Raw genomic sequence first — 23400 nt, forward strand, 5'->3', positions numbered from 1 at the left:
TAATAACTATATAAATAATTAATTAAATATCGATAAGAACTGTTAATCTTCGATTTAAATTTAATAATAAATTATAAATATTTATTATACAGTCGTTAGTTCACTTTTTTCCGCTAGATGGTAGCGCTCAACAACGGCTGCGCGCAGCCGGTCGGCGCATCACGTGGTCCACTCTGCACTAATAGCAGCTAAAATAAAAATGTGATCATATATATCAAACAAACAAACTCATACAACATGTGTTTTTATTGAAGAAATAAACGTTAAACGGAAAGCAAAAATAAAGGGTGTTTAAGAAAAAATTCCTTATTAGTATTGTTTAAAAGTATTCATTGACAAAATACAATTTTTTTCTTTAAGAAAATCGTAATATGCTGTGATTAAAATTTTTGAACAGTTTTTTCGTTAATACATTCAGATAAATGTTGCAGCAGTTTCGGTTATAATCTTTGAAATAATTTCTAACGTAATCTAACAAATATGTATTAATAGATACCAATCTGATGTATTTTTTTCTCTTGTTAATACGTAAGCATGGTCTGATCTATAAATATAGAAGCTAGAATGGGAAAAATATAATGTATAGTGAACAAACGTGGGAAAAGGGAAATTATTTCTACCTTGGTAAAATGTGAGTTATTAGTACTCTGGAAAGAACAAAAAAAATTCTGAAAAATTTGATATAAAATTTGTTGAGCAATTTCAAAAACTGTTAAAGTAATTACCGATTGAATTTTCAATTCCAAAAAAGTATATTTTGAGAAAAGTTTTGCATTACTCATCAAGAACATAAGCAGCTGTAGTCATCTAAATGATAATTTTATGCTGATTTCAGTTATTTTATCAAAATTTACTTGTGGTTCGTAGGTTTGAAGCTGCAAAAAGATAACTGTAAACATGTTACAACAAAAAGTGCTTGCCTACGTAATGAGTAATACTCTTTAATTAAAAATTGAATTTATGTTAAACTAGTATTTACAATATGAATTCTAATACATTAAACAATTGATTTAAAAAAAATATATATATTATTATTTTTACAAATTATCTTGTTTCGCGTCGTTGGCGCTTTTGTGGTTGGGTGCAGAAGTTGTATCTTATTGTACCAGAATCTTAGCAGTTTCTATTGATAGTTCTGTGGTTTCAACAAGAGGTGGAGACCCAAAATCAGGGCATAAAATATCTCTGCAATTTTCATCAAAGTACCGGTAATTTTTATCAAAAAATATTTTTTTTTATAAGATAATCCTGTTGAGAAAACAACTTCAAGGAATTCCGCTTGAAACTCAGTTTCAGTTGTCACGGTATCTTTTACAGGAGTAGATTCTACTCCTGTAGAATTTCTCAACTTCTTTGTAAAAACCATTCTCTTTTTCTGTTTAGCCTCCTGAACCACCGTAAGATATTACTTCAGAGCAGGAATGAGAATGATGTACGAGGGCTATTCAAAAAATAAGGAACGTTTCCACCCGACGCCGCCAGGCGCACGCCAGTCGCGTATATATTGGTGTGCTCGTGCTCGGCACCTCAGTCAGCGTCCAGTCGTGACAACGGGAACATCTCCGCACTGCCCGTTTTTTTTTAATATACAAATTTGAAATGTGTGCTGCAATCGAAAATCCCGCAAGTTGTGAGGTGCGGTCTGCGATTCGTTTTTTGTCGGCAAAAAACTTAAAATCAGTAGAAATTCATCGGGAACTAAGTGAAGTGTACGGTAACAACGTAATGAGTGAAAGTTCTGTCAGGAAGTGGTGCATTCAGTTTAAAAATGGCCGAACAAACGTTCACGATAAAGAGAAGAAGAGTGGACGTCCGAGCATTGTGACTGACGATCTGGTCTTCAAAGTTGACGAAAAGATTCGTGAAAACCGCCGTTTCACAATAACTGAGCTTTCTTTATGTTTCCCGCAAGTTTCACGGACTTTATTGTTTGAAATTGTTTCACAGAAGCTAGGCTACCACAAATTTTGTACAAGATGGGTGCGTCACTGAGTGGTTGAGATCACAGGCGGCAGAATTCTATGACACAGGAATTTCAAAGCTTGTCCACCGCCATGATAAGTGCCTGAATTTGTATGGTGATTATGTTGAAAAGTAGTATTTTAGTCCCTCTTTCACGTGTATATAATAAAAAGTTTTTCTTGTACTTGGTTTTTAAAAAATCGAAAAACGTACTTACTTTCTGAATAGCCCTCCTATATGAATCTAGAAGTGTAGTCTTGTACCGTCTCAGGTCGACCATTCGTGCCCACCGGGTTGTCACACTTCTCAGGAATGATCGATCTGAGACTGTACAAGACTACACTGAATTTACATTCTAACGTATCATCCTGCGAAGTAGTACCTTACGGTCGTTCCGGAGGCTAAATAGAAAAAGAAAGGTGAACCATTACTGAGATGAGTGGTTTATAAAAGTGATTCCAGACATCTTTAAGATAAACGGGATAAAAACGTTTCGTCTAAACGAAAACGTTTTGTCTAAAAACATACTTTCTTAGGTTTGAAATAAAATAACTTAAAATTTCTAGTTATCTTTATAGAGAATTTAATTCTAAGTAATTTTATGTAAATAGCATCTATATTACAATACAACACAAATTTTATAAGTTTAATTGGAAATCAAACATTAACTGGATTGGAAAAGTGATACGATATTAAACAGCATTGCATTTTTTACATAAAAATGCTAAAAACTATTAAACAAAAATTTGAAACACATCCTTCTTAAACTTATTAAAAATGTATACTTTTTCTTAGATTGACAATAACAGCTGATCAGAAATTAAGTTTAGTATCTAGCATTTGAATATCAATTGAATAGAAAACGTGTGTATTAAGTATTTAGAGTATAAGTGGAACTTAACAGAAGTTTTTTCTCTTTTATTAATGATGTATGGTGTAGCATATTGATAGACAAAAGTAGAGTATTTAGTCAGTAACAAAAGGTAACGGGAAATCACTTCAGTCATTATTCTTCTTAATAAGCCTGACATGGAAACTTGTTATTCTTTGGAATGTTTTTTTTTTTATTTTTGGGAGTTAATGTTTCACCTACAATTAATTCGCAAAAAAATCTGATGTGGACATCACATGACTTCGTTGTAAACCTATTAAATTACATATACACATTTTTAAAAGTACATGAAATTTTATTCCACTAATAACTTGTGATTTTTTTATTTTTTTTTTTATTATTGAATTATTATTTATCATAAAACTTTTTTTATGATCAGAGGTTAATAATTATTAATAAATCAATATATTTAAATTAAAAAAAAAGGAGATGAAGTCGGATTTCAACCGATGTGCCTTCCCCTTGTAAGATCCAAATATTTCATTAATTAAACTTTTATTTGACTATAACTCTGGAACCAATGAAAATAAGTACCACTTATGGTATATCGTACATATATATATATATACAGACGTCACGCCAAAACTAATCAAAATGGATTCAGGAATGGTCAAAATGTACAGGGCGTTTCCTAATGTTCTTAGGAGTTACAAAAATTCAGTCCAAAAAAAAATATTTCACTTACTTAAATTAAAGTTGTACGAGATGATGCAGGGACTCAAACAGTTTTTGTTAAAATCTATAAATGTTCAATATGTGCTCCTCTGGTGACACGGCACACATCAACACGAAAGTCTGGCTCTTGCCAAACTCGTTCTAACATGTCATTTTCGATAGAGTTGATCGCATTGATTATGCAATCTTTTAGCTTAGCGATATCGTGCGGCATCGGTGGGATAAACACCTTATCTTTCACGTAACCCCAGAGAAAGAAATCACATGACGTGAGGTCTGGTGATCTTGGTGGCCACAGTAAAATGTGTTTGTCTTCTTTAGACGCACATCTATCCAGCGCCGAGGTAATGTTGTGTTAAGGTACTGTCGAACCTCTTTATGAAAACGGGCAGGACAACCATCTTGCTGGAAAATGAAGTCGTTGAGTAGCTAAGGCATAACCCATAATTTTAACATATCCAGGTATATCACGCCGGTTACTGTCGTTTCCATAAAAAAGAACGGCCCGTACACTGCCTCACGAGAGATCGCACAAAAACCGTTTACTTTCGGAGAATCCCGAATGTGTTCCACATAAGCGTGTGGGTTTTCAGTTCCCCAAATTCGCACGTTATGACGGTTTACTTTGCTGCTAATACGGAACGTAGCTTCATCGTTGAAAATTATCTTGTTTAGAAAACCTTCATCTAACAATATGTTTTACTGTAACTGTAAACAAAAATCGAGCCTACGCGTTTTATCTCCATCAGAAAGACGGTGGATTAATTGAAGACAGTACGGTTTGCATAATAAACGTTTACGGAAGACTCTTCACACAGTTGTTTTCGGAATTCCTAATTCTCTACCTGCAGCCGCAGTCGATTTTGACGGGCTGCAAATGAAACTTGCACGCACACGTTCGACATTGACTTCTGAGGTTGATGGACGACCGGTTGATTTTCGCTTACAAAAGCAACCGGTTTCACTGAATTGTTTATACCGTGCACGAATTGAATTGTCACTTGATGGTTCCTTATGAAATTTCAACCGAAACGCACGTTGCACAGAAATTACTGACTTTGACAACTGAAATTCTAACACACAAAACGACTTCTCGCTTCCCGTGGCAGCCATCTTCTTTACTGTCGATGCCTAGCGAGCAAATGGTTTACTAAGTGCCTAGTATATGTAGAAAAGACTATTTGAAGTAGTCTTTCGTACAGTACTTGTTTTATTCTTATGAGTGAAATAGTTTTTTGTTAATGAATTTTCGAAACTTCGAAGAACATTATGAAACGACCTGTATATTTCCGTTGAAATCTGGAAACTGACATTTTTCGCGATCACAATACTTCCTTTACTTCGTCCAGGAGTTAAAAATTTAATTTTATAAAAGTATTGTTACAATCTAACAATATTAACGATTTTTTTAGCATGGTCGGATATTTAAACGCACGGTTAATTAAAACTATTTCTTTATTTTACCTATTCTAAAAATTTCAATTTTCATCATAATTAATATAAATCAATTTTGTTTTCAGGTGACATTCTATAAAAACGGTGATCCATATTTTCCTGGAGTTGAATTTAGATTTAAACCTGGACGAGATGTACGGAGTATGGAAGCATTACAAGATAAATTATCCCTCAGGATGGATTTACCTAGAGGTGCAAGATTTATTTTTACGATGGATGGTACAAGAATTAATAGTCTTGAAGAGTTAGATGACGGTGGTAATTACGTTGTTTCATCTTATAAAACTTTCAAGGTCAGTTAAATTTTTTTTTTTTAAAGATTTTTTAAGCATGCATGCATTTAATATTCTTAAATTAATTTATTTTTTAATTAGATTTATTTAAATGTTAGATCTATTTAAAGCAGTTTAATATTACTAAATTGTTTTTAATATTCTAGTATTTTAAAATTATATTTTTCCTGAAGATTATGTTAATCGAAACCGCTCATAGTTTTTATTATATGTGTAAGTTTCTAAATAACCGAAATCTTTTGGATTCAAGAAATAATCGTTTTTTATTACGTGTTATTCATCAAGGACAGTTTAGCTTCCTTTCAAAAAAGATTTAAGGAATCCCTCCTAAAATATGTATTATAAATTTTAGTTTCTCTAAAAAAAAATAAATTAATTATTAATATTTAATTATTGTAACAGATATTTAGATTACTTTTTTTTTTACTTTTAAAGCAGGAAAGGACCACTTTAGTCAGAATAATTCAAGTCCTTTTTGCCGATCTTTTGGCCTTTAAGTTCTTAGCTTTTACTTTCTCCCAATATTTAGTCATTCTTAATGATCTTGCTTTACGATCCTCTTCTGAATAAACCCTTTTTGTATAATTAAAAGTTCTTACTTTAAAAGTCGGTATTCGGATCTTTAATAACAAATTTTAATTTTTCGGATTTATTAAGTAAATCTTCGTAAGTCAAATTTAATTCTTGCTTGTCTTCTTTAATTTCTTTGATCCATAAAGGCGGATTTTTTAAAGACCAAAATCGATCGATATTTCTCTTAGTAATCCTATCCAGCGGTAATCTTAAAAAGTATGCGCAGAAAGAAATTCGCTTTTTTTTCGTAGTATCGATTAACGATTCCAAGTTTCGTACAGAAATTTACTAGGCAATAATCTGTACTGATTTTCGTGTTTATATTTTTTGTTTATGCAGGTTCTAGGAATCCTGCTTTCAACTTTAAGCAAAGGTTCAGTCCTATTTTTCTGATTTAATCTAAATAAAGTTTCGCTCGCGTAAGTAATTACCGGTTCAACCATTGTTTTGTAATGTCGATTTTTTGTTGTAAGTATTTTTGTTTACTTGTAGCGCTTTAAATAATTTATTAAGTCTTTCAGTCCGATTTTGTTTTTCGTTACGATTACAAGTAATGATCTCTCCAAGATATTTAAATTTTTCTACAAGTTCTACTTTGTTTCCGTTAATATTCACAGAATTAATAACTAAAGGATCTATAGCCATCATTTTAGTATTTTCGTAAGAAATTCTAAATCCAATTTTATTCGTAAGTTCTTCTATACATGTTATTTTTATTCTGGCTTCTGCGATACTATTAGCTAATAATGCAAAGTCGTCGGCAAATCCTAGGCGATTTAAACTTAAGTTATCTCTTTTGTATCCTACGTGAATATTTTGTGGATTAATTTTAAACCGTTCGCGCATCAGAAATTCTAGCGCACAATTAAATAATAAAGGCGAAAGTCCGTCGCCTTGTCTCAGTCCGGATTTTATGTAAAAAGGTTCGGAAAATTCGCCACGAAACTTCACTTTAGATTTTTTATTTGTCAATGTTAAACCGATCATATTTACCAATTGAGGATCCGATCCGAGATTTCTCAGAATTTTTAACATCGAAGGCCTACGTATGCAATCGTACGCTTTTTTGAAACCAATAAAAGAAATAATCATCTGTTTTTGCTTTCTATTATAAATATCTATAAGTAATTTCAAAGTAACAATTTGATCTGGATAAGTGCGTCAAGGCCGAAAACCACCTTGGTAATCGTCTAGCTCGCTTTCTAGTTGGTCCTTAATTCTATTGTAAATAATTCTAGATAAAATTTTATACGTACAATCTAATAACGAAATTCCACGATAATTGTCTGGATTTGTCTTGTAGCTTTTTTGTGTAAAGGATGTATATAATAGCTGTCGTCCAATGTTCTGGAAGTTTTTCGGATTCCCAAATTTTAAACAGAGAATTACGCAAAGATTTCTTAACTGATTCTCTTGCATTTTTCCAAACCGTGCAACTGTTTGCTCTTCACCGCTTGCTTTATTATTTTTAAGTTCTTTAAATGCATTTTCTACTTCTTTATAATTCGGCGGTTTTCTGTTTGATTCTGGCGTTTTAATTTCTATATTAACACTTATTTCTAGTAAATCTTTCGGTTCTTCGCTATTCAAAAGCTTCTGCAAGGATTTCTGCGTTTTCTTTATTATTATGTTGAACTTTAGATTATCTTTTATTGAACTAAATAATAATTTTTTTATCTCAAATTTTTGAAAGACGCTTTTTTTATTATTTTTTTTTAACTTCCGGGATCACCGTTAGGTATTGCTTTAGAGATGAGATGAATGACTAATTTTTGTAGCGTGTGAAAGTGGCATGCCTGACCGGGATTCGAATCAGAGATCTCCGGATGAAAGGCCGAGACGCTACCCCTCGCGGCACGGAGGTCTGTTGACGTGGAGGACGTTATGTATATTTTTTTTATAAAAAGGAAACCCGAAATGGACGTTGGATCTGTTTCACATCAATGTGATTTTAATTCTTAATAACTCCAAGACTAAACAAACATTTCTATTTGAAAAATAAGGCTTCAAGTATCGAAAATTCTTATAATTTTTAATTGTAGAATTAACACTGAAGGACAAAAGGGACCTCTAATAAAAATTGAATAGATTGTTTACTACCCCAAAGAACGTACAGTAGATTTAAAGAATAAAAGTAAAAGGGTTCAAATATTTAATTTTTTTGCAATGGAGAAGTTCCTGGGAAAGTTATAGGAATTCTTAATCCGACTGATGTAGGAATCCCCTTTCCCGGATCTGCAGAATTGTATCTCACCTTTAGTTGATCAGTAATGAACGATTTTCTTGGTGGCAACGTAACATAAAAGGTAGTAGTAAAGTCATACAGTTGCTTACTATTATTATTTCCTTTTCAGATCATGTAGCCATTAAACTGGCTATGTACGGCGTCAGTTTTAAAACGCTGTTACAAAATCATTTTATATGACATCTAAGTCGGTTATTTTGTTTTGTATTCACAAAGGAATCAGTTTTATTACACAATTTAAACTAGGTTTATACGATGTAAAATGTTTTATTTAGACTAGAAAGAATATGACCATTTTTTCTCAGAAATGTGCTTGTGGTGTGTGTGTATGTGTGTGACTTGTGAATTATAATTGCTATGAGTGTTACAGATTTTTTTATTATTTACAAAAATAGCTTATTATATTAGCAACATATCGATGTATTGAAACATAATAAATTATGTTATACGGCACAAATAAAAAAAAAAGAAGGAATTTGTGGTCATAAATATGTCACTTTTACTTGAGATCTAAAATATCTCTTCTGACAAAAGATATCGGTAAATATGAAACACATAACGATTCGTAATGAATAAGAGTATACAGTAAAAATTGTTTTTTGTCAATCTGAGTAGCCTTTTAAGTGGTGGGAATTTTTATAAAACGTACTTTTCTGAATCTACTTTCATTTATACTAACATACGTTACTAATCTGTGATTTATGACACGGGTTTTTCATCACATTTTGCCCAATTTTCAACCGATTTGCTTGAAAGTATTATTTTTAAAATCAGCAAACCATGTTTCATAAAGACAAAACAAAATTTAAAAAAATTTCGCTAATAAAAAACGCGGTAGAAATGCGCCAAAAAAAATCCTGCAATTAAATTATCGTAATTTCTGTATTGTTTCAATTTTGTTGTTATTACAGGCATAAAAAATATCCAATCGTAACGGTTTTTTTTTTGTCAGAGTCTGTTAAATCTCTTTAATATACTGTAATTTTTTGAAATTTTTTTCACAAGAGGGTAGCATAAGAATATGAAGGGAGGCAATCAGATACCAACATATTTTCGCGGAGCGCTAATCAACCTCGGATCATTGTGATGGGTAGGTTAGACAATATTGTGTCTAACATTCCGTTTTAAGGAGCTATAGTTCTAAAAAGAGTACGTTATCAATCGATTTAAAAGTGATGTGAAGTAATTTAAAAAAATCGTATATTGACATCATATGACTTCCTAGTACACCTATTAAATTACATATACACATTTTTTTTCTTTAAAAGTTCATAAAATTTTATTTCTTTAATAAAATTTTATGAACGAAAAAAATTTTATTTCATTAATAATTTTGATATTTTTTCATATTCTTTTTTTTATTGTTATTACTGAATTATTATTTATAGTATTTTTTTTTCACAATCAGAGGTTAATAATTATTAATAAATCAATATATTTAAATTAAAAATGAAAAGCTAAAAAAAAGGAGATGAAGTCTGATTTGAACCGATTTTGCCTTTCCCTTTAAGATAAAAATATTTCATTAATTAAAACTTTATTTGGCTATAACTCTGGACCCAATGAAAATAAGTACTACTTATGATATATCGTTGAAAAGCTCTCAATGAGGGCTTATTGCTGCAGTTAAAAAAAGTCCAAAATCCAAATAATTTGGATTTTGGGCTTTTTTGGACACCTTTGGTCTAGTCGATTGCAATCAAAAGAGGGAGGTGCACAGCTAAATGTTGCAATTGTACTAAATACAAAATTTCAACATCCTACGGCTAATCGTTTTTGTGTTATGCGAGAAACATACGTACGTACGTACAAACATCACGCCGAAACTAATAAAAATGGATTCAGAAACGGTCAAAATGTATATTTCCGTTGAAATCTGAAAACCGAAATATTTCGCGATCACAATATTTCGTACAAGAAAGTAAAAGTTATCTACTTTTACAACAGTTGTACTAATATCATATTGAAAAAGTATTTTATCGATAAAAAATAACCTACCTTGGATTTTTTTCTCCATTTTTTCGTTTTAATCTAAGATCTACTTTGTAGATCTTATTCGCAGTAAACAATTAATCACCATTCTTTATCACGTGGTATGAATTCTCTTGATTTCTTGTTATGAGAATATACGAAAATCTTAATACATATTCAGTAGTCAAAACATGTCGATGACCTTTTACAAAGAAATCAATAACTAAGAATGATGGAGAAAACAATGTAATCTGTAATTCAGTGAAATTAAATATACATTCATAATATTATTCTGAAAAGTTGATACAAAAATCTTATTTTATTAATTTATTTATTTAACTAATAATAATTTTGTTGTTTTATAAATCCAAAACTTTTGTAGCGATGTGGTATTGTCAATGTCTTTTACCATAAAGTTCTAGGTTCGAATTCTGATCCAGTATTTATTTTTACCCGGTACAAAATTCATTTCTGATAGACGTAATTGACATATCTATAATTATCAGAGAAAGAATAGTAGAAATAAAATAAATAATAAATAAAAACCAATATTAGTGATCGAACAAATGGATGCGCAGTAGTTCATTCTATTTAGAATATCTGAAGTAGTACAGTGGAGGGGATAGAGTAGTATACCACAACAGGATGTTGTGGTACACTGCTATTCCCTCCACTGTATTACTAACAGTACTACTTCAGATATCCTAAATAGAATGAACTACTGCGCATCTATTTGTACAATAGGATGTTGTAGGTAATAAATCCATCCTCACCATATATCATCCTCATCACCGCTTTAAATCTTTATGATATTTTAAAATTTTGATTAGTAATGACTGATTTAAAAGAAATTAAAGTATTCAAATTAATTTTTCTGTTTGTTATTGATTTTTTTTTTGAAAATGTAATCTATTTACCACTTGCTACGTACTTGAATTCATCCTGGTTGATACTCATCACTACCTTATATCTAGTCTAGAATACAGAGTGATTCAGAAAGAATGTAACAAATTTCCATGACTTGTTCTACTGGTGAAAATAAAGAAGAAAGTTCTTATAAACATAGGTTCGAAAATACTTCGTTAACTAGCGAAAGATTTCTGCGTATTTGGTAAAATTAAACCTTCAGGACTAAAATTAAGGAGTAAATTTAGTGGTTTTATATGAAATCCGACCTCAAAAATTAAAAAAAAGGTCCAAAAAAAAGGTCCCTATATTTTTAGTAGTTTTCAAGAAATCTAAGGTTAAAGACAAAGGGTTGGAGTAAAAAAAAAACACATTTTTTGTTTGTCATAAAATAATTTTATTTAACGGAAACAAATACATAAAATTCTATTTAAAACTTATCGAAATTTAAATTTGATTGTAAGTTAAATATGGTATAAATTAAGACCACAGAAACTGGAATACTTAGGTAAAACTTTAGCCTCGAATACAGGTTGATCGATGAAGGATGTAACAAACTTTCAGGGCACGTTTTTATGATGAAAATAAACAAGAAATTTAGTAGTTTATATGAAATCTAACTTGAAAAATGGAGAAAAGTAGATCTCAAAATTATATTTTTAGTAGTTTTCAAGAAATTTGTGGTAAAAGACAAAAGTTGAGATTTGAAAATATTTGCTAATGAAGCGTTTCTAAATGTATTTTTATATGAACTTTCTTCTTTATTTTCATTAATTCTGAACGTTGTTACATTCTTCGTGAATCACTCTGTATAAAAGTATTGCATATCGTAATTTGGGAAGATTAATTTAAATGTCAGGAAAAGATTTTTGAAAGTGTATGTTTGTATTGTCGCTTTATATGGAAGTGAAACTTGGACGATCGGAATATCTGAGAAGAAAAGATTAGAAGCTTTTGAAATGTGGTGTTATAAGAGAATGTTAAAAATCAGATGGATGGATAAAGTGACAAATGAAGAGGTATTGCGGCAAATAGATGAAGAAAGAAGCATTTGGAAAAATATAGTTAAAAGAAGAGACAGACTTATAGGCCACATACTAAGGCATCCTGGAATAGTCGCTTTAATATTGGAAGGACAGGTAGAAGGAAAATATTGTGTAGGCAGGCCACGTTTGGAATATGTAAAACAAATTGTTAGGGATGTAGGATGAAGAGGGTATACTGAAATGAAACGACTAGCACTATATAGGGAATCTTGGAGAGCTGCATCAAACCAGTCAAATGACTGAAGACAAAAAAAAATTTGCGAAGATCTAATCAGGGAAATATTTTATTTAAATTTATTTTACGTGTGTTACTGAAGAACCTAGTTGTATTTTAATTTTTTAACACCCTTTCCAATATTTTGTGGCTCATAAGGATTAATGAGTTTGAAATTTTGGAACTAACTGTGTAGCCCTATTTAACACGTATACCAAAAAATAAAATCAATTTAGTCGTTGTTTTTTAAATTTTGAATTTCGTTTTCTTTTTTTTTTCTCTGGGCGCATATTTTTGAAATCCCCCCTATTGACTTATAACCCAATGTTATACGAACTATTTTATCAGATTCGTCAAGCTTAGTTCGATGGTTCAGTCATAATATCTCAGGTTTTCATTCTTTTTAATATAAACTTCGACGTATTAAATGTTATAATAGTGGCATAAGGTTTGGTTGATCCACCGGGGTTGGTCTACTGATGAACTCGTCATCGCAAAACAGCTAATATCGAAGTTGATACTTCTAAGGTTCAAATCCCTAGTTTATACTGTTATACGGATCTGAATACTAGATCGTGGATACCGTTGTTCTCTGGTCGTTGGGTTTCAATTAACTACACATCTTAGGAACGGTCGATCTGAGACTGTACAAGACTAAACTTCATTTACATTCAAACATATTTTCCTTTGAAGTAATATCTTACGGTGGTTCCGAAAGCTAAACAGAAAAGAAAAGAAAGAAAGACATAATTTTGGTTGAATTACATTTCCCGCGACCGCTGGGTTGGTCGGTATGGATTCGATGACAGAGCACGGTTGTGGTTGCCTTCAAGTCATTAGATGTAAGTGCATGTGATTTTTTCCTTTGAGTTTTTGTAAAGAATATTGTATGTTTCACTCCGATACGTACTGAGGTACAGAAATGAAGGAGTTGTTGCTTATATTAGTCCAGATATGGTTATAAAAATACGTATTTGACGAACTGTCCTATCGTTTAGATGTGTGCCGCGAGACTGAAAGATGCTTACTGTGAATACGTTTAGGAAAAATCCCATTTTATTTGCGATTTATTATTGAAAATTAAATTTAAGAAATATTAAATAGTTTTAAAATTCTGATACTCTTTTTGTACACCTTGTATCATGTTTTATATTGTTATACTAAGATCAACATGTCTGTAAAGTTTAGCGGTAACCTTCTGTAACACTGACATTAGCAACTTATGATGATCCTTTAATAATCGAAATGTTCACCTTTCAGATTTTTATATTTAATAAAGAGTTTTTAAAGTTTAATCTTTGCAAAATTTTACATTTTATTAAATCAAGTATATTCTTGGCTAGACGTGGAAGGGCGAGCGAAGCGTGTCCTTCCCGTCCAGTCAGAGGGCTTCGTCTCCTAGGTCTTCATTGTGTTCGTTGTTCTTGTTCTTGTGAGAATAATACTGATAAATAACAATTGAAGCCTGTTCAGTGTATAAAAACTATCAGTGTATTGTAATTTCTTTATAGCAGAAGACCTGAAACTTCTGAAGTAAGCGGGTTTCAGAATAATCGATCTAATATTAAACGTAGTAGTTATAGCCGATACCCGTCCCCTTCGAACGGGTAAAAATATTTTTTGCACTGTTCTTAGCGTTACCCGACAAATAACACCAAGAGGTGATCGTACTTCGATTCTCATTTTTTTATTTCTTGTAATTTCTATTTTTAACTTTTTTATGGAACAGTCTTGGTCAACATAACGTAAAGAATGAAATTGTATACAATATTTACAGCTTTTGTATATGGATTGTATTATATACAGGTGATTCAAAGAAACGAGAAATTAAAAATATTAAATTACGTTAATGAAAAATTTTTTTAGAAAATGAATTCTATGTCATGTAATTGTACAAATGTTGCCATTTTAGGATACATACATTTTAGTTTATTTTTTAAAGATGACATCTTGCAGGTGATTTCCTCATCAACGTAAACACTCACGAAGTATCTTCGTTAAATTGTTCACGGTTTGACGAAACATCTCAACTGGAATTTCCGCAATTGCTTCTCGGATCTTTGCCTTCAATTCTTCCGTTGTAGCAGGTCTACTGTAGAACGCTTTACTTTTAAGGTGACCCCACAAAAAGTAATCCCAAGCTGAGAGATCAGGCGATCTGGGAGGCCATCTAACGTCACCGTTTCGTGAAATGACACGTTATCCAAACAATCGGCATACAGCTGCCATCGATATTCATACAGGACGTAACGTTGCTCCGTCTTGTTGAAACCAGACTGTGTTAAGAACCCTTCCACAACAAAGGTTTCAAGCATGGCTACGTAACGAGCCGACGTCACTGTAATCGCAAGACCGTTGTCATCCTCAAAAATAACACCGTAAGATGACATAGCACACCACACGGTCACTTTCTGGCTGTGCAACAGATGCTGGTGTAGCTGCGTAGGATTTTCTTGTGCCCGGTATCTAAAATTTTACTCGTTAACAAATCCACTGAGGTGGAAATGCGCTTCGTTTGACATCCACAGTTCGTGAACAAACTCTTCGTTATCGTTTATCTTCTGAAGCATTACATTACAGAATTGTGCTCGCACAACTGCATCGTTCGGTTTCAGTTCCTGGACGATCTGCAACTTGTACGGATGGAATTGCAAGTCCTTCACTAACATTCTTCGAACGCTTGAACTATGCGATTGTAAAGATGCTGAGAGACGACGGATTGACCGATGTGGACTTCGTGTAACAGCATCTTATAAAGCTTCTACATTCTGTGGTGTACGGACGGTTCGTTCACGGCCTGGAGGTTTCTTTTTCATTGCCGAACCGGTTTCCTCAAAATTAGATATCCATTTTTTAATTGCACGTCGTGATGGAACACGGTCGTGCCGTCCCAGATTAAAATGACGGCGAAATTCTCTACGCGCTCCACACTGTCATTGTTTTTGTAAAACGCTTTCATAGCAAATGCACGTCGCGCACCACTCCAAGGATCCATGATAACTAAATGTCAGGTTAGGTTAGAGAGGCTGGCGTCACTTATCAAGCGGTACCAATCGCCCACGGCTAACATCTTTCAAAATTTTCCGTTTCTGTGAATCACCTGTATATATATATATATATATATATATATATATATATATATATCACCCGGCCGAGTTAGTCTAATGATTAAACTAATCAACGCGAATCAGCTGATTTTTGAAATCGAGTGTTGTGAGGTTCGATTCCCTGTAAAGGCAAATTTAAGGCAAAATTTTTTTTTTTCAAATCCATATAAAAGCAACTGCTTTTATATGGATTTGAATGCTAGACTATGAATACCGATGTTCTTTGTTGGGGTTTTTTTTGTTAACGATGTTGCGGAGAAATACCAGTTACGTACCCCCCAAAAGTGGAGGAGTGTCGGACTCGCACGGGTTCGGCTAGATGTTTTTATAAGTGTCTATGTATGCTCGCACCCTACCAACTAAAACTCTTATTTCACCATTCCTCCCCACCAGGGGTCGGATCAGCAGTTAAGCATAGCTCAACCCCGGAGGTACCTTTGAAATCAGGGGGTTAAGAGTCCCCGTGCTTCATCACCATCGCCCATCCGCTGAAGCGCAGAGAAACGATGGCTCCACAGAGGGGGGCTGTCTTTCCCCCTTTCGCTCTCCGGTGAATTCTTCACCAATTGTCTCTGGTGGTTGGGTAGCAATTAACCACATGTCTAAGGAGTGGTCGGTCTGTGTCTGTTCAAGACTACATATTTACAGTTACATTTACACGCGAGACTGTGCACAGATGCCTTGACATTTCTACAAAGTACTGTTGATGTGTCACTGTATTTTTATTCTGTAACCTGGTATGCATGAAATAAATAAATATATATAGATTATTTCTACAGGAGAATCTGGATGAAATCATATAAATTTGCCCGTGCAAAAACCATTGATTCTCCAAATGGACACAAACCATTTGAAACATCTGCCTTTGTAACTTATTTATTGTCATCGAAAAAGCAACTTTAAGTGGAAACTGTAGACGTTTGAAAATAAAGGACAAGTCTAAAGGAATGTAACCCGTAACTTGTCGTACCGTTAAAGCTACTTTTATCGATAATCGAAAGAGATATCGAAAAAGGCAAATGTGACCTTTTTTCTGTAGAGAATTTAATTTTAAATACTGTAAGTTGTTGATAAATTCGATTTGATTAACGGTTTGGATATAGTAAAGTTGAATAATCTGTTTGTTACAACTCATTAAAACGGATACCATCTTGAAACAGTGAAACATTTCGTAAAGACAGTAATCCTGTGTTCTTTCCAGTTATAAAATCTATGTTCCTGTAAAATTTCTGTTCAATCGGTTCAGTAGTTTTTTCAAGAAAAAGTAACAGACTCATGGACACCACTAGATTTTATATATATAAACCAATACTTGATTTTTTTTTAGATTAAAATTAGTAAAATATAACATTTATAAACAAAATATTATAATGTTAAGTATTTTTAAATTTGTTATGATAAAAAAAAAATAAAACAGGACAGATTATATTAAGAACGAAGGTAAAATAATATTTATCTAACCTCTTTATTTTAATGACTTACATTTATGGAACATAAATGTAGTTAAAATAATGATTAGGGGGTGTGATGTTATTGAATATGATAGGGAATCATTCGTAGACATGTCAAGGTCAATTAGAGGTCATTATTACCCCTATTAAGGTTTATTATAGTACGTATATTCTGAATATCTATTTCCCTTTTTTTCAAGTTTTACCTATTATTTTTAAAAAAATATATTTTTTTTAATGCTATATAAATATATCGACCTGGATTTCATATCGTTACGTGTGTCTTTTTTTTCTTCCCATTGTCACAAAATGTCTTTCAAAATTTTACAGCAAAAAAAATAAATCACTCGTAATGTAACACGCAAAACGAGGTTTATTACTCGTATAATTTGATCGTTTTGATACCTCGGTGTTTTTTTTATTTTCCTGGCATCATAGTTCTTGAGATTTTTTATTTTTTATGTGAGCGAAAAAACGCCTGGGCGTTATCATCGCCTGGAATTTTATTAATAAAAGGGTAAAATAACTCCAAAATAATTAAACTAATTAAATGTAAAATCAATATTTATCATATATTAAAAATTAATAAAACAAAAGTCAAGAAAGTAAAATAAAACTCAAAACTATTATCGCAGACGAAGTCATTAAAATATAAAAGTTAAAATAATAGAATAAAGAAACTATATAAAACTTACCTAATTCCGATCGGTTGTGCAAAAGGCTCCCTTCTCGGATAATAAAATTAAAGATATAGAACCAAAAAAATCAAAATTGAAAGTAAAGGTTAAAAATTATCAAAAACTCTTCTAGCATTAAAATATATATGATAATATTAAATTTTTTGTAGTACCCTGGTACTATGAAAAAACAGAAACATCCGGTCCAAAATTTCGTTATTATTGTACAAGATATCATGTATGTTTCTAGGTAGATTAAACTTACGACACAACGCCGCATAACATATGCAGTCCACGAAAATGTGGTGCACAGTCATGCGGCAGTTGCATCGTGTGCATAAGGGTGGCACTCCTCCTGACATTAGGTATTCGTGTCTGATCCTCGTATGTCGTATCCCCTAACCGGCAGAGGACCGCTTCCTCACGACGAGAGTTTCTGCAAGAGGAGCCCCATGGCAACACTGAATCTTTAATCCGTCGGAGTTTATTATCGATTGTAGTCGCCCAGTCACTTTGCCACCTTGCTCACTTTACACGATTAATAAAATCAAAGGTAGTAACTCGGATGGTGAAAGGAGGTTGAATACACGCTTCTCTGGCAGCATAATCTACTTGTTCGTTACCTGGGAATCCTACGTGGCTAGGGATCCAGCAAAAACCTACCTCTCTGTTGCGTTTAACTAACTCAGCGATTTTATCATAAATGTCAATGACGACAGGATGTTTGGAATAAAAGTTTTCCAACGCCTGGAGAGCACTGTACTAGTCACTGCAAATGCTCCTATATTTAGGGCTAACGATACTTAGACCCCTATCCACAGCGAGGTTCTGCGGTGAACACGCTCGTAATACCGGATAGGCCAAACATATAACTCTTTTCATTGATAACAAAAGCACAACCAACGTTACCGTCATGTTTCGACCCATCGGTGTATATCATCGCGTCTCGGTTCGACTTTGTGAGAATAAACAGAAACATCTGCCGGAAAACAGTAGCTGGTGTTGATCGTTTATCGTATGTTGTAAGGTCAAATGTAAAATTTTCAAGGTTTATTCTCCACGGAGGATTCGAGCACGACATGATGGAAAGAACGAGGGACTGTCAACATTTATACGTCGCAGCAGACGTCGTGTACGGACACCCACAGGCGCAGTACAACGTGGACGATCCTCATACTTCCTTAAATTAGTATTCTTAAGAACTGGGTCAAAAGACGGGTGATTTGGCTGTCCTTTGACAACTGGATGCTGCGTCATTACAATGCGCTTTGTCATACTGCACTCTCAATTAATGAGTTTTTGGCAAAGAAAAATATTCCTATTGTTCCTCAACCACTTTTTTCACCTGACCTGAGTCTCTGTGACTTGTTCCTGCTTCTGACATTAAAAAAACACCTCAATTGATACCATTTTGGAACAGTAGAAAACATTTAAAAAATGTATCCTACCATCTGATGGATATTCCGGTTTCTGAGTTCCAACACTGCTTTTAATCGTTGTACGGCTTCCGAAAGGAACTATTTCGAAGGTGATAGAGTCGATGTATAATTTGATTGTAAATAAAATGTTTTTTCTGAACCAGTCTCATTACTTTATTTACAGACCTCGTATGTAACACATTCTGTCTTATGTAACGCTATGTAAACGTTAAATCATTTCCTCATACATCAATATCAATTTATATTTTAGATATTCCTTCGGTTTATCTAATAATAATAATAATATAAAAAAAACTTTCTTTTTATTAACTTTATATTAGATTTATTATTTCTGACAGAAGGAAATGGTGAAAGATAATTGAGATGTATTATATGATTTCCATATAAAAAAATATACTTTTTATGAATTAGATAAATACTGATATTTCATTTTATATCTAATAAAAATATCATATTACGGTCTTTTAACATCGTCGGACTCAATCGTTACAGTTTCCTTCTCCATTATCTTTCTCACCTCCTGTTTCTTAGATTTTCTTTTTGTTCATATGCCTACATTTCTTTATATACAGATTGTCCCACGAAGAAACTTTCAAGACATAACTTTGGAAATGGTTTGTTTTCGAGTTACGGCTAGCGAAAGATTTCGCTCGGATTTTAGCTCTTTTTAATAAAGAGATTACTATAATTTTTGGGATGCATATTAAGGAGTAAAATCAGTGGTTTCTTGTGTAATTTGAGCTGGGAAATAGGATTAAATGGGTCCCAGAACTGTAACTCTTGTAGTATTTAAGGTATCTAACGTAAAACAGTAAATTCGGTGTCGAAAATAGTTCTTTTAGGTTTGAAGTACAGTAGCTTTATTAAATGCTTAATAAATACGGAAGATTTATTAAAAAAATTTGTATAGAACTTAATTATGTAAATGAAGCAAATAAAAACTTCTAAAAATCTGTTTTTTTTTTATCGAAGCAAAGCAGAGGAAAAATAGACAAGAGATGTATACCTAATAAAAATTATTCTTAACTTACCAAAACAGAAAAGAAAATACATGAAATTATAAATGATAGAATAAAAAATCTCATCTAATTGATTTGAGATGACGAGACCTACCTGATGGATTGTTTTTGAGGCCTACCATTTTTTTTTTTTTTAATCTCCGGGACTATTGTTTATTGCTTAAATGTATGAGATGAATGATTTTTAGCGTGTATGAAGATGCCATGCCTGACCGGGATTCGAACGCGGGACCTCCCGATGAAAGGCCGAGACGGTACAACTCGTGCTATGGAGTGCGGCACTATAGGCCTACCTTTCTTTCTTTTATTTCTTTCTCCTGTTTAAACTCCGGTAATTACCGTTCAGATAATACTTCAGAGGATGAATGAGGATTCACCTACCGGGTTGGTCTAGTGGTGAACGCGTCTTCCCAAATCAGTTGATTTGGAAAGTCGAGAGTTCCAGCGTTCAAGTCCTAGTAAAGCCAGCTATTTTTACACGGACTTGAATACTAGATCGTGGATACCGGTGTTCTTTGGTGGTTGGGTTTCAATTAACCACACATCTCAGGTATGATCGAAATGAAAATGTACAAGACTACACTTCATTCACACTCATACATATCATCCTCTAAAGAATTATCTAAAGGGTAGTTACCGAAGCTAAACAGGAAAAAAAAGGATGAATGAGGATATGTATGAATGTAAATGAAGTGTAGTCTTGTACAGTCTCAGTAGAAAGGCGTACTAGAACTAGTACAGTACGAAAGGCCTACCTTTATTTTTTCCCTGTTTAGCCTCCGGTAAATATTGTTCAGATAATACTTCAGAGGAAGAATTAGTATGGTATGTAGAGAGTGTAAATGAAGTGTAGTCTTGTACAGTCTCAGTTCGACCATCCCTGAGATGTGTGATTAATTGAAACCCAACCACTAAAAAACACCGGTATCCACGATCTAGTATTCAAATCCTTTTAAAAATAACTGACTTTACTAGGATTTGAACGCTGGAACTCTGGACTTCCAAATTAGCTGATTTGAGAAGACGCGTTCACCACTAGGTCAACCCGGTGGGTTACGAAAGACATATTTTTTCTTTCTTTTTCCTGTTTAGCCTCCGGTAATTACGTTTCAGATAATACTTCAGAGGATGATATGTGTGAGTGTAAATGAAGTGTAGTCGTGTACAGTCTCAGTTCGACCATTCCTATGATATACCGGTGTCTACGATCTAGTATTCAAATCCGTGTAAAAAAAAAAAACTGACTTAACTAGGACTTGAACGCTAGAACTCGAATGCCCTACCTACCTAAATCATCTTAAATAAACGGCTCGTAACAAAAAGAATTCTTGAAATATATCATTCCTTTTATTTTTTAACATTATAAATCTTATTTTAATATTTAATTATAGCGTAGTATCGGGTTATTTTTTTTTCAAGGATATTCTAAGGATATAAAAGAAAAAATTTCTGGAATTATTATTTTTTGTTTATAAAGAAACTTAAAAATATTTAGTAAAAATATGGTTATTATCTGATATTAAAATGGTTTAGTATCATATCATATACTTTTATATATAATTAAGGGAAAAAACGAAAACTCAATCTTAATATCATGAAATTTAGTTCTAGGACGTTTAGAATATTCATTTAATAGTCGTAAAAGAAGATTTATATGGAAATATTATTAACGTGATCTAAATTGAAATAAAACGGACGGACCTGGTGTATAATAATGAACCAATAAAATGTAATATAAGAGGCTGAAAATTATATATAATTTATTTTATACATTACATATATATATATATATATTGTTATACATGTCAATACATAGTTATAAATGCATCGTTATTAGAAAAAAAGGGAAAAAAACATCGAAACAAAAAATTGCATGTTTTGTTAATGACAAATATAGTTAATGGTTTTTTTTGTGATAATAAATAATATTTTCTTAGATTTCATTAAAAAATAATAAATACGTAATAAAATGAAATTATAATAAAAAGAAAATTGGGGTATAAAAAATATTATAAGATTAAGTTTTATTGAAATTTATTTTCTTTTATGAATGATTAAAAAAAATCCGTGAATATTTATTTTGAAATAATAGTAAAAATTACACCCAACTCATCCTGTAGTAAATTTGTTTTATAATACGGGTGATTCAGAAAGTAGTTCACAAATCTAAAATCATATAAAAAAATCTGTTGTGAGCACCACATGATTTCCTTGTACTCTTATTAAATTACATAAACGCATTTTTTTTAAAATGAAAAATTCATTTTATGTACTTTTTTTAAAAGTACATAAAATTTTATTTCATTAATAACTTCTGATATTTTTTTATTTATTTTTATTTATTGAATTATTATCGTAAAAATATTTTTACAATCGGAGGTTAATAATTGTTAATAAATAAATATATTTAAATTTAAAAAAAGGAGATGAAGTCTAATTGGAACCGATTTGCCTCCCATTCTAAGATCCAAATATTTCATTAATTAAACCTTATTTGGCTATAAATCGGAACCAGTGAAAATAAGTACTACTTATATATCGTTGAAAAGCTCTCGATGAAAGCATATTACTGCAGTTAAGAAAACGGTTTTGGAAACTTTTGGTTCAGTCGATTGCAATCAAAAATGGAGGTGCACAACTAGATGTTACAACAGTCTTAAATCCAAAATTTCAACATCCTACGATTTTTGAGTTATGCGAAATACATACGTACGTATAGACGTCATCCCGAAACTAGTCAAAATGGATTCAGGGATGGTAAAAATAAATATTTCCGTTGAAATGTGAAAACCGAAATTTTTTGCAATCGCAATACTTCCTTTACTTCGTACAAGGAAGTGAAAAAATCCCTTCCTTTTCGGCACGCCGGAAGGCAGAGATAGATTTCACCGGTGCGAAGTAGGGGATAAAAAAGATTTCCATTTCATAGTTAAGAAAAACTTCGAATTTACTCAATACGACAATGGTTGCATGTGAAATATTTTTCATATGTTTAGCATACAAGTCATATCTTACAATTCCAGCAACATTTTGGTCATCCCTTGCCGTAAGGGTTGGTCATATCAAAAATTGTTTCAAACAAATTTTTAGGTAATGTTTAAAGGATTAATGACCTCTTTAAACCGATTCGATACTGTGCCTATTAAGGGAGGTATGGTTTTTTATGTCTTCGAAAGCCCCTTTTCTGATTAGGGTCTTTTTCCACCCCTTTGGCCAGTGGTTGGTGATATCAATAAACTTTACATACATACGTTCTAGGCCCTTATCCAAAGAATAGTAGGAACTTTAAACGAATACCATATTTTACTTAATAAAAAGGTTATAGCGATTTTTTTTTTAAAAAGCCACCCCCCATTTCCGATTTTGATTATTAACGAACTCGACCGAGATTTTGGAACTCATAATTTTTAAGGAACAATTTGTTTTTTTGGGGATGGAGGGTGAAAAACGTCTGTGCGTTATCATCGCTCGGAAT

General features: G+C 32.4%; 1 protein-coding gene across 1 annotated transcript in view; it reads left to right on the forward strand.

The window, feature by feature from the left end:
* The window catches only part of DCX-EMAP (Doublecortin-domain-containing echinoderm-microtubule-associated protein), a 197633-nt gene that overhangs the window by 52632 nt on the left and 121601 nt on the right, over nt 1-23400 (forward strand). Inside the window, exon 3 of the mRNA XM_075381299.1 lies at nt 5050-5277. Coding sequence (XP_075237414.1) covers nt 5050-5277 — 228 coding nt within the window. The remainder of the gene's footprint in view (nt 1-5049; nt 5278-23400) is intronic.

This window comes from Lycorma delicatula, chromosome 13 (genome assembly GCF_047948215.1).
Source record: "Lycorma delicatula isolate Av1 chromosome 13, ASM4794821v1, whole genome shotgun sequence".
NCBI classification, from domain to species: Eukaryota; Metazoa; Arthropoda; class Insecta; order Hemiptera; family Fulgoridae; genus Lycorma; species Lycorma delicatula.